Below are 18135 nucleotides of genomic sequence, written 5' to 3'. Positions count from 1 at the left end.
TAGCTTTGGGATATCTCGTCGTATTCCCTCTTTTTATGACAAATGCCTTTCAAGTGCGTACATTAAAATCTTTACACTCTCTTCGCACTCCACTTGGTGGCTGTTTATTGCAGGATTCCTTCTTCCAGGATTTAATTTCAAGGTGTTGCGAGTTCTCCTCCTCCAACCTACTCCTGGAACAGCTTTAACCAGACTTGCCTTTGATCTTGCTCAATGTGGCTCAGTGGCTGTTCCATGTTTCTTTCACTTGATGGTCGCATCCAATCTATCTCATCCTTCGGGAGCGTTCCCAGTAATAGTGGGCGTGACGTGAGCAAACGTCTACTGTCTAACTAGCGGAGCATCCCTCCTCAGTCGCTCCTGCTTGGCATTGTTAATCTTCAACCTGAGTCCTAATCCGTGCGTCATGATTGAAAGCAGCTGCAAGAACGTTGCTGCACTGCTGCATTGCTGCCTTCTCGAGCGGTAAAACGAAGCCAACAGAACAGAGAACAGAGGGCGAGGGAATGGGGGAGTGGGGGGAAGCTCTGGGAAAAGCACATCTCACATGATGCGACGACGACATCGTCTAATCTGATTGCCCCGATGTACTTGCCTCATGCCAATTTGCGTCAATTTAGATGGCGCCGGAGGAGGAACACTGCTGCCTGAGGCAGTAGCTTTGGCTGGCTTTAAGCTGGCTCCGACTTTGCTGCCTAGCTGCTAATTAGTTCAGCCAGCGGGGTGGTGCAGCAGTTGCAGGTGCAACATCCGCCCTTGGCACATTATCCATAATTAGCATCCGCCGCCAGCAGTGGCGAAATATCCCTTCAGTGACTCCGCAGGCCAAATCGCACAAAGGCGAGTGGTTCGTTCTGGGGTCGTGCACTCGAAAAATAAGGGAAATACTTTCGAAATACTTTCAAAAGTAAAGTAGTAAAGTATTCCCTATCATGATTTCTTTCTGTGCATGCATGCGAAGGAAAGATTAAACGGGGAATGGAAATTAGCAGGGGGAGAGGCGCAGTGCCACTGCCCCGGGGTAGACTCAATGTCGGGCCTTACGTCCCATGTGTGTTTGTGGCAAGTTAATGACACACCTTAACCCATGTTAACCTACTTTTTCATGTTGTGGTTATTCTTGTCGTGCTTGTTGTTGTTCTTGTTCTTTCCACTTGACCCAAAGCCAAAAAAAAGAAGAAGGAAAGCGCCAGGGGGAAATGAAGAGCACGACGGGGACCACAGTGCGTATGGCCTTCATGCAATTGACATGAATTTGGCTGTAGCAGTCGTGGATATGGCCTACTTCCAGTCCCTTTCCCCTGCACTCTAACAATTTCTGGCCAACTTAGCTGGCTTGTTCATCTTGCAGATCATTATCTGGGCCACTTTCCGGGCCAAAGCGGGTCAGCGCACACTTTTTAAAGCCAAAGCCTGATGCTTGAATACTAATTGCCAGCGAGTCACTCTGACCTGTGGCACTGTGGATGCCTCAATTATGATCTATGCAAAGGTATAATGAGGCATATGGGGCTGAAGCTGTTGAAAACTGATAGCAATATTAGCAGAGAAAGAAAAGCCCTAAGAAGGAAAGGTCATCGTATTACTTTTAATAATGCAACCAACTTAATATTAACAAATGGAAACCATAAAGTGCGAAATGCGGAGGGAGATTCCCATGGAACGACTTGTGGCAGCCGAGCAATGGCCTTCATTTGTCTTTCCCAGCTGCTGGTGCTTCTTCTTCAGCTTGTTAAGCATAATTAAAATCACAGAGCAGAATGGACGTGGACAGGGGGAGTGGCGCTGGAAAGGGACAGGGCAGATGAGTGAGTGTGATTAAGAGACTGCAAATTGTTTTTGCCATTGCTGGCTGGCTCTCAGACTTAATCTCATTTAAGAAGCCAAAAAGTAAGCTCTGCCACTCGCTATTTCCTCTGACTGATCAAGAGCTAAGTCAGAGTCTAGAAAGAAACACTTTTCCGAACATAGATTCAGATTTGTATGGTTGAAAGTGCCAGCACTCCTCCCTTGCACCTGTTCTGTGGGGCAAAGGTAGGGCAAGGAGAGCCTGGCTATGATTATGCAAATGTTTTAGCCCCATTGAATTTGATGGCCGCGAATAAATGTAATTATAATGCGCATTCTTTGGAGAATCAAACACACCATACATATGCATTAAATGCATGAGTACGTAAGTGGGCGGCGTGCACGCTGGCAGTGGATTACGTAATGCCTGGCAATGCACTGAATATGATATAATGGATTATGCATAATGCATGATCGCATCCCTTAATCAACGCCAAACGAGCGACATTTAATTTTAATTTTAATTAATTTTGTCATTTGCTTTTAACACCGATGATGATGGCTTTTCCGGGGAAACGAGCGTTGTATTGATAATCCATGCGATGTGGACGCAGCTGTGTAATGGCGCTGTGGATTGGATTGTGGGTGGACTGGGTGGATGGAGCGTGTGACTCCGTCAGTGCTACGGAGTCGGGCATTGGACGAGGGCTGTTTGGTGTAGTGATGTTTCTGAGCTTCCTGGTCGATCTCTTTGACTGCCGTCGCTTTGGCGGCGATTGCATGATGGAGTTCCCATCCCCGCCGCAGATTGAAGAAACAAAGCCCAAGCTGGTTAGGGTGGAACTACCGCCGCCGCCTCCACTGACCTTTGAAATCATCTGCAATCCCTGGGCCACCGAACAGGAGTGCTGGAATGATGGCTACGGCTTCGATGATCCCCGACTGCCGGAACTAATCATTTGATTTTGTTTCAAATCGAAGGACGCCACCCAACGCCCAACGCTCTACGCCCACCGCTCGCCTCCATTCCGCTTCATTTGGTTTAATTAAAACTCTTTTTGCCATAATCCAATTACGGCCAAAGGCAAAAACCAAATGACAACAAATGGCATAATGGCCAGACAACAAAAACGGCGGCAAAAAATAGAAAAACTCGGCAAAACTCAAACAGAGAGCAGCACGGCACGGCTCTGGACAAAAAAGCCGAACAAAACAAAATGCAAACAAACAATGCAATAAAATTCAATTACAACAAATTTTTAATTAACTTTTTGCAATCAAAACAAAACCAAATGAGGAGGCAGCAGCAGTACATCGGAGTGCACATGGGTGGCGAGTTGAAGTGGCAGCAGCAGTGGCAGTGGGCGTGCTAACAAATTCACAATTCATCGATGAAAGGCAGTGGAAGGCCGAGTTCCTGCGATCCGAAATAGTTTAAATTTCTATAGGATTACGTAGTTGTGATATTAAGTCGGTAAAGTAAGCATAAACAATGTTGCAAAGCCAATAAAAGGTTCTTGTTTTGATTGGCTGATAGGTCGCATTACGTATACGCCGCATGGCACCGAAATGTATCGTTTGGTTTAAAGTAGTTTGGCTTTCCCAGGGATATATTTGTTGATAAAATGTATCAATAAACATTGAGCATGCAGCATTGAAGGTGAAGGAGGCAGTAAGCAACCCTTTTACGCTCTCAGCCACAGCCATTGCGACCCATCAAGATCTGGGAATTGCCACCAGCTCAGCTTTAGCCAGCCCTCCCCTCCTCTATAGATAAACATATAGATATCTGTATGGCAATCGAGGGGAAGACAGCTTTTAGTGCGACATTCGCTGGAAAGTTTGCAGCAGCAGCCTGGCAAACGACACCTAAACCGACTAATAGCTAAAGTCACCTCCTTCGGCAGCAGGGCTTCTGCTGCACCCATTCTGAGCCATTTGTTTGCGAGAATTGCATTCGTGTCTGCGAAATTACATTTTCCGTGTGATTCCGCTGTTCTGCTGCTGGCATTGTTGTTCTTGTTGCTGCTTCGAATGTGTGGCAAATTGTAAAACTTATTTGTTAAAGTCTGAAGTGTCTGCGGAGCAGTGAAGCCCCCCTGCAACGCCCCCGGCAATTAATGCCAAATGTTTCTGCTTAAGGCCGCCGACTGTTGTTTTCCGTTTCTTTCCAATTAACTCGGCAATTGGCAGGCCAAAACGCCCCTGATTGAACAGCCAGGTGTAGGTATAGATGCGGGCGAGGAAATTCGGGGAAAGCCCGGTAATCTTTTCACGCACGCAACTCGAGCCCAACTTTATGCCTTTCCAGCTTTCGGTATAATCCATTAGTTTGGCCAACTTTCCTTGCCCAATATACTAAACCCACACCCTAGAGCACAATATTAAAGTTTTTTATAATCAGTAAATGCCACGCAGCCCTTCTAACGCTTTCCTTTTAATGGGAAATCTTTAGTTGTGAGTTTAATACTCAAGCATAGATAGATAATTCATTAGGCCTACAGAATCTATTACAGATTTCTGCCTAGAACTGGTCGGGAATGTTTCGGACAGAGCCAAATGGGCCGGGCACTTGGTCAGGACGTCCGAAAATCTGATCGTAACGCTCCAAGGTCTCGTAGGAGACATGTAGGTTCTCCGGTGAAGGTTGAATGCTACTAGTCCAAGAAGACGGAAGTGGCAGTGGCTGAAGACCCTGAGCCACTGGCATCACCTGCCTATGGCAGAGAACCTGCTGCTGCTTCGGCTGATCCCTCCTAGGGTCGGGTGTTTCATCGTCCACGTTAACTTCATTCCGCTGATGGGTGGTGCTGGTGGTGTCCGCCTCCGGACTAGCCGGGGCCCTGATGCAGGCAAACAAGTCACTCAGACTAGTGCACATGTCTTTCGCTACTGGAGAAGTCCGCCGGAGGTACCAAGTGTTTTATAGCGATTCCCGTCCAACCTACAGCTGTTTTGCTCCTCCTAATAGCACCAACTAACTTTAATAGCTGTTCAATTAAGATTGATTGAGCTTATCTGATGACTTTTTACAGAAGATTGTTTGGCCAATGCAGTTCGATTGCCCTTCAGCAGAGGGAAAACAGAGCAAAGGTTAAGCCGGAGCTAAAGGGGGATCCAAATCATATCGCCAATTTCCCTGCCCGACAAGTCAAGCTGGCGCTCTTCTGAGCCACTTCCGCTGCTCCATTCATCATCGATATAGCCCGAGAGGAGGGGAGGGAGGAGCGCAGGATGAGGCTCCTTCATATTTCGCACAACAATTTGACAGCCATCAATCAGTGGGCGACACACCCTCCACCCTCCGCACCCTCCGCACCCTACACACCCACCGCCCCTCGGCGGCTGAGTGGCCACTTGAATGGTATAAAAAGCGGAAATTAATGCACTTAAGGCATTCAAAATAGACGAGAGATCGAGCGCGGCTCAAGTGGAATCCTTAACGGCGTTTAACCAGCTTTCTCTGCCTCCTTCCTTTGGTCCTTTAGGCCACTTCGGTGATTAATTGGAAAGGAATTCCTTGAAGGCTCTTCACGAGACTGCTTTTTAACCTTTGTTAATGGCAGGCCATTGAGCTGCTAAAGCCCTAGATTAGCGACGAGGGCCAAGTGTACTTCATTTTCCAAGATTATAATAATAGCAGGTGCAGGGAATATATTTCCAGCGTCATGAATTGTATTAGCCAGTAAGCATTATCCTTATTAACCGCAAATTGTGTGTCATTTTCCATGATTGATTCATTGATGAATGGAGTGACGAAAACAGGGGGTGGGCTGGTCTTCCAGGGGGCAGGAAACACTTTCCAAAAATATACAAATCCTGGGGACATAAAAGTCCCCAAACAGCAGCTGTAGCGCCATCCCGTGGCTATTTAAACGTAATTCACCACACCAAAATACTGGGAATTCCTTCTGAGCAGGTAAGGTGTCCGCACTAAGGTGAATGAGTAGCAGGTTTATGTACCAGCTAGCTGCTGGCCTCTGGTTGTGGAATCAGCTATGCAGGAAAATTTAAATCATTTTATAAACTCTTTAACCCAACTGTATCGCGGAATATATTTTGGAAAAAACAAGTAAGATTATTAAGCAATAGTCACAGATAATAATAAAGATAATTTTAGTCATGTAATGAATCCGTACTTAGCACTTACTAAATGGAAACAAGTAAATGTAGATAAAAATCGTATTTTGTCAGAGTAAAAGTAATAGAAAGCATTGCTTAACCACCAATAGAACACCTAAATACTCTTTAGTTAATGTTTAGTCATATGGAAATCATGTAATTAACGCTAAAGCAGTCCGACATAGACACTAGCTTGTTTTCACATGATTTCCGCCATTTAAGCCACAAGTGTGAGTGTTTTAACCAAGTTTATGTTTTTCTCCATATACTTTCAGCTAACGGAGCTGGAGCAACGCGTCATTGAAGCGGAAGATCGCGCAGAGGAAGCGGAAGATAAGGTAAGCCATTAAATGACTGGAAGCCGCCGCTTCCTTATCACAAGGGTGGCGAAATTAAAACAAGCGTAAGCAGACATTATATCCACTCCGTCCTAGACGAAAGCTGCGTCATTAGAAGGCAGTTAAAGTGCATTTTGTCCAGAGATATCCATGACGATGTTTCTCATGCAGTGGCGGCGGGGTAGCTCTAGACAAAGGGGTGATTGGTGGCACCAACAGCTGTGGCGCACGTTTACTGGTCCAAAAACCGAAAAGTTGTCACCAACTCAAGCGGCAGACGGACACTGAACGAAAATGAGGTGTAAGTTAAGTTTCAATAGATGGCGTATTTAGCAGGGACATATCATATAGTGGGTTTTTTGTTAGTCAAGGCAGTTTCTTCTTTTCATGCGCTAAATCTTAAGTTTTAATGAGACTTTTTAATATCAAAAACCTACCTTATGTTCTTTTGAGTGCATATACTTTCTGCGGAATAGGGGGATAAGGGGGTATGCGGATTATACAGCGTGTGCTCGGTACACAAAACATAAATCGACTTCCGCTCAGTACCCCCGTGGAGCACCCATTGTCCCCCGAAAATACACATTAATGCAAGCCTGGGTTGGAGTTCGTGCGGTTGCAAGCGGAGCGGAGCTTTGCCAAACTCCCCCATAGCCTTTTCGTCCTCCGCCCCTGAGCAGAAAACCACCCCCAAAAAGGGCGAAGGGATACAGGCTGCAGCCTGCCGTGTCCCCCTCCTGATTACCTGATTCTGGCACAGCTCCTCATACTTAGGCTTTCAATATCAAATGCGCATTGTTTGCATTAACAAGTCTCCGGAGGCTTTTGGTTTTGCCTAACGCAACACCCCAAAAAAACAAGCGAAAGGCAAATATTTACACCACCTCCCTCGCGTTTTGATGCTGTGCTGCTGCACTGTTCGAAAAAGATGTGTAACTTTTGTACTTCCTTTAAAAATCTTTGGGAAATTTCAAAAGATTAAGACAAGTATGAGACTACGGTATCAAAGGTGTCCTTACCTAAGAACTTTGTTTTAGCTTCTCAAAAGTCGTTTCTCGGCGTGTAAATTTCTTGCTGTTTATATTTTATGCCAACCCATTCCAGTTAGATCATGGGTTTATCTCTCTGAGCTACCGTTGCCAGGCGATGTTTGCTTTGGTGCCCCGGCCACATTCGAATTCCTTGGGCTGGCCCTGTGCGCCATTCCCGGAGAGAGCAAACCCAAACCCGTAATGCAATCCCCGGAACAGAAACCGAACAAAGCGGCGCCAACCACTGTGACAAATTGAATTCTTGTTACTTTGTTTGCGCCGAGATTAAATTCGTGTACCACGACGTGGATGTTAACTAGCTAGCAGCACGGTCTAGAACGGCAATAGCCACCCCGATTTCCCAGTTCTCCCAGCAACAGCCTTCTAACCTTTTTAAATTTCAACGGGGCAAACCGTTAACAGCCCCATTATGTATGCTTCAATTAGTCGTTGCTGGGCTTTAAAATGTGTTAGCTCATTAGAACTATTACGGGGTGTCTTTGATGACGGAGGCTGCCCTGCGTGGCAGCCACTGGGGTTAATAAAACTTTCATAGATGATTAATGAATTGGTTATGGTTCGAGAAACAATGGGCCAATATTTTAAGCAGTACTATAAGTCTAACTGTGAACGCAGGTCTTGATCCTGATAAACAAGTCGCAGAACTGAAAGAACGACAGTTTTGTGAAGCTTATGACCCCAACAAACTTTCCTCATCATTCGTTTAACGATTTTGAGAATTTGGATTTTTAACTAATTTTTGAATTTTCTGTAAGGGGTAACATCATCAAAATTTAAGAAAAAGGTCAAATTTTTACATTTTGCGGTGGGGACACAGTTCGATTGGAATTTTAATTACGATTTCAACGCTATATCACATTCTACAATCCGACAATTATTGGCTTTGTTATAGGAAGGATTCTTCATATTTTGAGCCCAGAATCAGGATTATGCGTTTCGCCAGAAAATTAGCATAGTTTTTTTTGGTCGGATTTATACCTACAACTCAGTCAAATGAAGGCTCAGAGCTATTATAAAGACAGTTTTGTGAAGCTTTTGACCCCAACAAACTTTCCTCATCATTGGTTTGACGATTTTGTGAATTTTAATTTTTATCAAATTTTTGAATTTTCTGTAAGGGGTAACATCATCAAAATTTCAGAAAAATTGCAAAGTTTTTACATTTTGAGGTGGGGACACAGTTCGATTGGAATTTTAACTACGAGTTCATCGATGTATGACATTATACATTCCGGCAATTATTTGCTTTGTAATGAGAATAATTCTGATTATTTTTGGGCAACAATCAGGATTACGAGTTTCGACAGATAATGGCACTATTTTTATCGGTTGTATGCCTATAACTTAGTCAAAACAAGACTTAGAGCTAAAAAGGAGACTGTTTTGTGAAGCTAACGACCACAACAAACTTTTCCCATCATTAGTTTGTTGATTTTAGCAATTTTAATTTTTAACTAATTTTTGAATTTTCTGTAAGGGGTAACATCATCAAAATTTCAGAAAAATTGCAAAGTTTTTACATTTTGAGGTGGGGACACAGTTCGATTGGAATTTTAACTACGAGTTCATCGATGTATGACATTATACATTCCGGCAATTATTGGCTTTGTAATGAGAATAATTCGGATTATTTTTGGGCAACAATCAGGATTACGAGTTTCGACAGATAATGGCACTATTTTTATCGGTTGTATGCCTATAACTTAGTCAAAACAAGACTTAGAGCTAAAAAGGAGACTGTTTTGTGAAGCTAACGACCACAACAAACTTTTCCCATCATTAGTTTGTTGATTTTAGCAATTTTAATTTTTAACTAATTTTTGAATTTTCTGTAAGGGGTAACATCATCAAAATTTCAGAAAAATTGCAAAATTTTGACATTTTGAGGTGGGGATACAGTTCGATTGGAATTTTCATTACGATTTCAACGGTATATGACATTCTACATTGCGACAATTATTGGCATTGTTATAGGAAGAATTCTTCTTATTTTGGGGCCAAAATCAGGATTATGCGTTTGGACAGAAAATGATCATAGATTTTATCGGTTTTATACCTACAACTTGGTCAAAAGAAGACTCAGAGCTAATATAAAGACAGTTTTGAGCAGCTAACGACCAAAACAAACTTTCCTTATCATTGGTTTACCGATTTTGTGAGTTTGAATTTTTATCAAATTTTTGCATTTTCGAAAGGGGTAACATCATTAAAATTTGAGAAAAACGTCAAAATTTTACATTTTGAGGTGGGGACACAGTTCGATTGGATTTTTAATTACGAGCTCAACGAGGTATTACATTCTATATTCGGACCATTATTGGCTTAGTAATGGGCAAACATGTTAAATATTTTGGAACAAAATTCGGGATTTTAGAAACAAGTTTTAGAAACAACTTTGATTTCTAATGCTATGTTACTATAGTTCAATGCATATATCGCCATCCAGTTTGTGTTTAAAGCCGAACTTTGAAGCTTTCGGCAAATATTTTGAAAGTCCATAACCAGTCAAGGTCAGAGGCTGAACTGCCTCCCCATGGTTTACATAGTCGCCCTGTCAGGACAAGCTGTTGCCTGCCTGGCTGTTAACTGAAAAGGGGTTTCCGACGCCACGGCCCCAACCCCGGTCTTTGGCCTTATCGCATTAATTATGCCTTAAAATGGGGAAGTATAAACACTTTAGAATGCCTCAACGCGGCCAATTAGGAATTTCCGAAGGAGTTTGGCGTTTTGAGGGTGCAACTGCACCCCGATAAAACGAGAGGGTGTGGAAATCGAGCACATGGCACGGGCCAGTGTTTGAAAGCGCCGGTAAGTCGACAAGGAAAACCAAGCAAAACAAATAACAAAAACAACAAGCGACCACAACGACTCTCAAACTGTATTTTTAAGAACTGGCCTGGCGTAAGCCTGTGAATTCTGGGGGTTGCAAAGCTTGACAGCTGAGAGAGAAACCGGAAGAGAGAGAAAGAGGAGAGCTACCAAGAGAGAAATCAACCCCGAAAAAACAACAACACGGGCGAAAAACCAAAAACCTGAATGGAACGCAGAGAACGAAAAGGAAACAGCGTAACAAAAGGCAGAGCGTAAAAGTTGTGCAAAAGAAGACTTGTAGCTGCGTGGATCTGTCGTAATTTGGTTTTTGTTTAGTTTTTGGCCCCAATTAATACTGGCAAGTTAACGAAAAGCAATACAAGATGGCCAACAAATAGTTAAAGTTGTCCTCGTGGTGAAAAAGCGGTGAAGTCATCGGTTGTTAAACGAAATATCGGACCAAAACGCGCGCCCAATGCACACATGCACATAGGAATGTGTGTGTATGTACTTAACTGTAGAAGGTGACGGGCAGAGCCAACTAAGTTAAATGCTGGATGAACTATAAGGGAACATAGTTATGCATTGCAATCCCGTTAAGGCGGATTGAGTGTGATTATAACGGCGGTGACAAGGCAAATTGATAAACGTCGTCTATTACAAGGCATTATCTTAGTGCATTGTTCAACACCAGCGCCAGGCGTTTGCGCAAAGAGGGCAAAACAGCTCTCTTCTCTCGGTTCGGCCCTCTCGCTCGATGACAGCTGACTGACGAAGAAGAAGTAGAGCGAAAGCAGTAAAGAAAAGCGAAATGGGGAAGAAGCAGTAGCAGCCCAAAAGGACAGACAAAATACAATAAGAATAGGAAGTTAAGTAAACTGAACTCTCGCCCAAAACGAAAATAACCAAAAACCACGAGAGGACGCAACCCGAACAAGGGCTAACACTCATTAAACACACATATCAAAATTAAGCCAAACAACAACATAACGTCCATTTACAAAAGAGCAACAACATGAAAAGGAGCAGGGGAGGAGGATAGCATCGAAGGAAAGAAGGAAAAAGGAATTAGTACAGTGAAAGAAATCAGGAAATTGGAAAATCATTAGTTAAACGAAGAGCACCTAAAGCAACAATAACTAAAATGCCGCTACGGAACTACGAAAGTTAACCAATGGAAAATAAACAAAGAAGAGGAAGATTGGTTTGAAAGGCTGAGGAAATTCCTGAGGAAAATTCGCAGGTGACCCCAAAAATGTTGGAAAACCGTCCTGCGGGAAAGCGTCGTCGCTGTTGCGTCAGCTTTCCTGGGAGACAAAGAAAATATCAACAACAACGACTGCAATAACAACAAAACTACGGCAAGTAACAGTAACAGCATCTGTTACTGGACGGAGTAAGGGTTAAAGCCCAGCAAAGGTAACGGCACCAAGAGCTGCAGCGGTTAAAGTGCGAGTGAGAGACACCAGAAACGAAACAACGGAACTGTAGGATAGTAGGATTATAATTCTCAACGAACAACGAACAAAACCCCTTTTATGAATGGATAACTATAGGAAAAAGGTAAGCCTGCTAACTGCTTTAGTTCCTGCCTGCCTGCCAATTGTAGATCGCTTAAGCCAGTTGTTGACCAACTAAAGATACCTTAAACCAAACCATAACATCACGATCCATTATGAAATTCTAAAGATATTAAAGATGCTTGGCCTTCCTTGGTGAATCCCGAGCACCGCCCACCTGCGCCACCTGACAAATTCCGTTTCAACGTTGAATGAATTTGCTATAATTAGAGTGCAGCCCCCATGTCTCTACAAATTGGGATGGGTGATGGGGGAAATGCTAATTTATGTGCATATGTCGGATGACGCCTTTTATAATCGGGGAAATGTACGGCTTTGGACGAGATGCCTCCTCCGCCACTGTTGGTAATGCAATTAAGCGTATGCCATTTGAACTTTGAACCTATTTGCTGTTTCGTTCGCTAAAGTGGCAATCGGGAAGTGGGCCAGCATTGTTGCCTTTGGAGCCGCCTATCACTGGCCCCGTCCGCTGTCATCTCTTTGATTGTTTGCATGATGAATGATACCCATTTCTATTCCCATTTCGATTTCGATAGCCATTCGTATTCCCACTCCCTTGCCTGCTGCAGATGCGATGCTGCAGTTTCAATTAACGTGCCTCACATCCGTGAGATACATTCGCATCCGCGGGGATGATGCAGCTAGAGAATCGTTGATTGATTGCCACGAGACGCCAGGAGAAGGGGTTTTGTATTCTGGCTGGGAGCTGGGATCAGCTGCAAAGCTTTCTGCACTGACTGCCCATTTATCTTTGGGTAAACAGTGAGATGCTAGGATGCACATACTCCGCTGCACTGTAAGTGGGCCACATTGTTACGGTAGATGACATAAATTGCATTCGCCAATGATGATAGACTAGAAGTCTGTCTTGTTCTACTCTGTACAGGCTTAGGTACTAACTATTTTTCATAATGGAAATAACACCTTTACATATAGGGTATTGCCTCGCCGTATAAATCCTGTTCTCGCGTTTTGTCTTTTGGAGAGGGCACTTCGATTATGAGAGATGGAAAGCGTTGGCGGACCTCTGTCTTCACTTGCCCCCTTTCCAAGACCCCTGCCCCCGGTGTTTGTTGCTATTTAGTCGTTCAACATTGTTTCAGTTGAATTAATGATGCACGCATCCGTCATCGGAGTGCAGGCTAGCCGCCATCGTCTCGTTGCTGTCTTGGTCTTGGTCCCCGACGACTGCCACTTTCGCCCAAAGCCTCCGCACTTCGCCCACACTCCACACTCTACACTCTACACTCCATATAGCCATATAGGCGTTCTAGATATAGCCGGTGCTTTCCCCAGCCCCAGTAGTGATCGCCCAGCCCCCAACTTGCCCTGCCGATGTGCATTTGAAAAATGTAATGCGTTTCATGCGCTGCCTCGCTATCCCTCTTACAATATCTAGTCTTTTTCATACCCAGTAATCGATGGTTACAGGGTGTATTGAATGCTGTAGTCACACTCTGGTTTAATCCTTTACTGCAGTAGAGAAGATTCCTTAAGAAGATTCATATTACTTGATCAGCTCATGTGTTTATTTTCACATCATCAGGATATATAACATAAATATAAGGTTTCATTAAGTCCCCGATATTAAGTAGTTCCTGTACATTGCATATCCCCCTACCGTTTCCCTGTGTTTTTCTTTCCCGGTCTAAGTGGTCTCAGCGTTTTGCAGCCCCAGCCGGTTTCTTTCCTTATTTTCCGAACTCATCAGCAAGTCGACGACATCATTTGGCGGCTTGCGGCTTTTGCAGCTACCAGCCACCATAGAGCTACTTTTTGTGCCGCCGATGGAGCCACGCACGAGTCAAAAGACATGAGTCGAGGGGCCGCATAAATATTTATAAAAATAGCGCAGAGAAGTCGCGGCTCCGCCGGCGACTCGTCGGTCTGTGAATGATGTGATAGATATCCATAAGATGCTTTTGTATCCATCGCGCGTCTCACGGCTGCATTGGGTCATCAAACTCACTTGAGGGGGTGTTACAAAATCAGGGAATCGGGTTAGTTTAGTTAGTGACAGTTGGGCATTGGATCTGTCAGTGAAGCTTCTTTTAGATCTAAACCTATACAAAAAATAGAGGTTATGAACCAATAATAAAGGTAATTACAAAAGAGAAAATAGCCTTACTGTCTACAAATTTGGTTGATTACACACATCTGAATATAAAGAGCTAACTTGGATGGAAATCTTGAAGGAAAGAACCCAACCCCTGGCGGTTTTTTTGGAACCCAACTGCGCCACTTTGAAAGAGAAAGTCTGGGTTGGGAATGTGTAGGTTGGCCGCCATCCAGTCTGGAGGTTCTATATAACCATACAGTCTGACTGCTGGCTGCTGGCTGGTGGCACCCTGATGGATGGCCATGTCACTGACTCATCGGTCTCCCCTTTCGAGTGCGATTGCTGTTATGGGCGGCCTTTAATCAGGCAAATTGTTAACACTAACCGCAAACAATCAGCCAAATAGCCAGAGAGCCATAGCAACATGTTACATTTATTATGTGCAAAAAGAAGTAACGAAACATACATTCGAGCGATGGAAAAGTTGCGAAGCAAAGATAGATTGCCTCGTGCCGCTGCTGCTGTTCAACTTCCGTTGAGCGGCAAGCATATATACACATAATCTGACAAGTAACGAGCACCTGCCCCAGCTTCTGTCTTTCCCAATTTCCCCACTAAAACCCCTTTGCCTTGGATACTTCCACTTTGAGCTGGACGCCCCATGAAACGCACTTTCTTCCGACTGACATCCATCTCCTGCTGGATCGCTACTTTCTCGTTACTTTTTCGGGGCGTCATTGACATGGTGAGTCATCTTGGGGGAGGAGCGGTTGACAAAAGGATATTCCTCACTTGGTGGTCTTAGGGCATCACAGAGAGATAGTTTCCAATACAAAAAAGTACTGAGAGAGCCATCGAAGATAGTTATTCCTTCAAGATGGGCAAATCATTCGTGGGTGCTCATTTAGCTGTGATTTAATTACTGCAAAGAGCACTAAACACTCAATGCAAACTCATTGAGTGAGCACCCCCTCCGAAGGCAATGGCTCTAATCTGGCAAGGCTAGATATCCGGGGAGTAAGGAGTAAGGGATACGTATGTGGGCCGTGGGCCGTGGGCTGTGGGCTGTGCAAAGACGAACTGCCTCGTGCGATGTCACCCCAAAAATAAAACAGGCACGCATCGCTGGAACTTCCCTCAGCAAATTTCCCTCTGCCAGCGCTGGCAGCGCAATTTCCCCGAGCATTTCCCGCAGTCTTTCCACTTCACTCGAGTTCAGTTTGGGTTTCGTTTTCAGTTCTTGTTGGCAGCTCGAGTCGTTCACTTCGCCGTCCGGTCCCCAATTGTTTTGAAAAACTGCGTCGGTTAACAAGTTGAAAGTTGGAATTCCTTTCTGTTTTTTTTTTTTGCTGTTCCAAACCGAAACGTTTTTGCATATTTCTGGTTTAGTGGTTCAAGTGTCTAGTGTTCCCAAGAAAGAAAGGCAAAGCCAGCCGTAGGACGAAGAACCGAAACTGAAAAGAAACCAACCCTTCGCTGGGGTTCAGTAATCACTCGCGATCAGAGGTCCTAACACCCTCTGCGGACCCCGAAACCGGTTTCCTCTCCTGCAAATCCAACCGACTTCCCCCTCCCAAGCCCAAATGCTTGTGTATGTTTTTGTTTTCGAGAGCTCTATGCCGAAATCAACCCCGAACCCCTAAACCGAAACCTAACCCCTGTGCGGAACTGTTGTGGCAATGAACCTTTGCCCGATCTTATAAGAATCAGTGACTGGACTGGACTGCTATACCAACGGAGAAAATGGCGAAAATCGCAAAGTCATCGGAAAAGGGCCGGCGCACACAATGTCCTCGATGTATGTATCTAATAGGAGTCCAACTTACCACAAATTTAATCCAATATAAAGAAGTATTGGGTAGAATCGATGTTTATCCAATCCAAGTAACCTATGAAATCTTAGTTAGATCTCAGTTTGAACATATCCCCCATTCCTTCTTGATGATCTCCGAGATCTCCCTCCTCCGGCTTTCCTTCTAGAACCATTAGCAATCTCCAAATCGAATAATGAACTGAGAACACGCTTGCTGCTGAACAATACACTCATATTTCGTATGATAAATCCTCGTCCTCCCCCTCATCGAGTTCTCCCCCTGCAGTCTAACGGGGGGAATGTCTTCGACTGCTTTTTTACGTGTCGGGCCCCAGCTGTGAGCAGTCGTCGCGAATGCTTCATAAAAATCTAATATTTATGAGTCGTAGTCGGAGTCTGAGTCGGAGGAAAAGTGGGAGAACGCGCAGAAAAGTTGTCAAGACCTCTGAGTAGAACAATTTTACTGTGAAACGGAAGGGGGGAAAACTGAAATGATTTTAATTGTTTACAAGCTCCGCAGTATGCTGTTCGCTGTTTCTCTAGTGCAGACCCTCTTCTCTCTCTCTTTCTCAACTCTCAACTTCACGCTTAATTGGTTCGACGATGGAGCAGAGAAAAGGTCACGTTAACGAGTTTTGATCGAAGACCAAAGTTTCGCCCAGCCGGACGACGGCCAGACGGACGGGGACAACAAACACAGAAGAACAGAAGAGCCACTGTCTCCCCCATTCCGCTCACACTTACACTTGAATGCACTTTTTGTCATTGGCCGTGCAAAGTTGTTTTCCCCACTCTGCGTTCCTGCAACAAAAGGCTTTTCTCTAAATTAAAAAAATTACCACGGTGTGGGTGGAAATCTATGCGAAGCGACCCTGTTAATACCCTAAAGGGTTTCTACATTATCTGCTGTAATCATCCTACCTACTGATCAGAGCTACTCAATATATATCTTCACTAGAAACAGCTCTGGCGGCCATTCATGGAGTTCTTTTTTAGAACCCCCTTTTTCTAGGGTATCAAAAGCCAGCCAAATGACAACGAAGCAGCGTTGGGGGTTTGAGATTTGTGGGGTTTCCATAATTAAAGCCAACTCCCTTTCTTGCCCCTCTGACAATCGGCAGTTGCTTAATGAATAAACTGGATGAGAATGGAGCGAAGCTACTGGCATTGTGCTGCCCGGCTCGATCGGAATGGGAACTGTGGATACCGAAACGGGCACTGCTTATCCAGTGGAGCGGAAAAAAAACATAATTTACACCCCCTGAAAAGTGAAGAGCCAAAGTCAGTCGAAAATCCAAAGTGGCATAGCCATAATGCCAGAACCATTTCTTGCTCTGTGTCACAAGCAGTTCCCCTTGGTTCCCCTCAAAGACTCTGGCTGAGATTTGAGGCTTTTTTGGGTTGGGTTCTGGGAAGGGCACAAAGCAAAATTGGGAAAGTTATTGAGCAGCGTGGAAATATCGCGGCGCATTTCCATTATTTTCATTCAGCGCCAGACATGGTTTGCTACTCCTGCGCCCCGTCTGCGTCCTTCTCCTCAACCTGAAATACTTCTTCTCCAGCAAGTGCTCCTCCTGGACATTGTTTGCCTTTTCGCATTGCTCGAGTGCAGCTCTTGACAATGTGGCAGCCCAGTCGAGCTGAAAGAACGGAGAAAATGCAGCCGTGAAGCTTGAAAATCTCAAGATTTTCAGAGGCTGGGGAAGTTTTCCAAAGGCTGCTAACCTTAGCGACAACCTAAAGTGTCAGTGGGCGGGTCTTTTGGGGGCAACTTTAACTTCGCTGCCAATGTACCTTTAAATGCCTTTTAAAGGCGTAAAAGATCCTCAGATTGTGGCAAAAAGGAGCAAAAGTTGCAATCTTTATTTCAAAAGGACATAAGTTAGAGCATAGTATCCATAAATATCGCTATATTACTGACAGGGAGAAGCGCTACAAAGGGGAAAACTGAGTAAAAGAGATGAATGAAGGGGCGAGAGGCGCGTCAAACTTTTAAAAGAAACGGAAAACTTTTGCTTTAGTTTATTGCCTGACCGGCGGCGTGGAAAACTTCTTTCTCAAAACTGATTAGGTTAAGCCTCTCGAAAAGAGGGCAAAAAGAGGCTTGCATTAAACGGTGTCTGCATAATAAATCCGTTTCAGAGGCAAGTTGAGATAAATCGATCTCATATATAACTCGGATAGTGCAGAAGTAATGTTCGGTTGGAATGGACTACCTCGGTCATCTTGAATGACGGGGAAAATTCAACTTAATGAACTTAATTATTTAAACAAAAGGATAGCAAAGGAAAATGCTAATATTAATAGGTACCTCCACGTCGAGATCACGTGCTTAAGTAGTTTGTAAGCTTTTCGTTGCATGACGGAGCAGTTCACAGATGCTGTCTAGGAAAAGGTGAGCTGGCAGAGCAACAGCGAAAGGATGCCGCGCCTGATGAAGTTGCCATGTAACCACGTTCCAGGATAATGTGAAACATGCACATTTTCAATTTCATAGCTGCCAAAACATGCAGCAAATATTGACATTGATTGTAATGAAAAAATCACTCACAGCAGACTAACCTTTCGCAGG

At 44.3% G+C, this 18135-nt stretch overlaps 3 protein-coding genes across 13 annotated transcripts in view; 2 read left to right on the top strand and 1 right to left on the bottom strand.

The window, feature by feature from the left end:
- Positions 1-18135, top strand: part of LOC108105471 (uncharacterized protein CG43867) — a 96004-nt gene that overhangs the window by 64849 nt on the left and 13020 nt on the right. For 9 of the 11 annotated variants that reach the window (XM_017212078.2, XM_017212079.2, XM_017212077.2 and 6 more), the window contains one exon: positions 6186-6248. In XM_017212078.2, coding sequence (XP_017067567.1) covers positions 6186-6248 — 63 coding nt within the window. Of the gene's footprint in view, positions 1-6185; positions 6249-10376; positions 11675-14998; positions 15549-18135 lie in introns of those variants that run through there. The other 2 variants (XM_017212082.2, XM_017212083.2) reach the window with 2 other exon arrangements.
- Positions 2505-2751, top strand: LOC108105477. The gene has a single exon (XM_017212089.1). The coding sequence runs from the start codon at positions 2512-2514 to the stop codon at positions 2749-2751; it is 240 nt and encodes a 79-aa protein (XP_017067578.1). The 5' UTR covers positions 2505-2511.
- On the bottom strand, positions 4212-4669 carry LOC108105476. The gene has a single exon (XM_017212088.1). It carries the CDS (start codon positions 4667-4669, stop codon positions 4313-4315), a length of 357 nt encoding a protein of 118 aa, XP_017067577.1. The 3' UTR covers positions 4212-4312.

This window comes from Drosophila eugracilis, unplaced genomic scaffold (genome assembly GCF_018153835.1).
Source record: "Drosophila eugracilis isolate 14026-0451.02 unplaced genomic scaffold, ASM1815383v1 contig_2167, whole genome shotgun sequence".
Taxonomy (NCBI): Eukaryota; Metazoa; Arthropoda; class Insecta; order Diptera; family Drosophilidae; genus Drosophila; species Drosophila eugracilis.
Note: the sequence above shows the minus strand (reverse complement) of the source record. Positions and strands in the feature narration are given on the sequence as shown.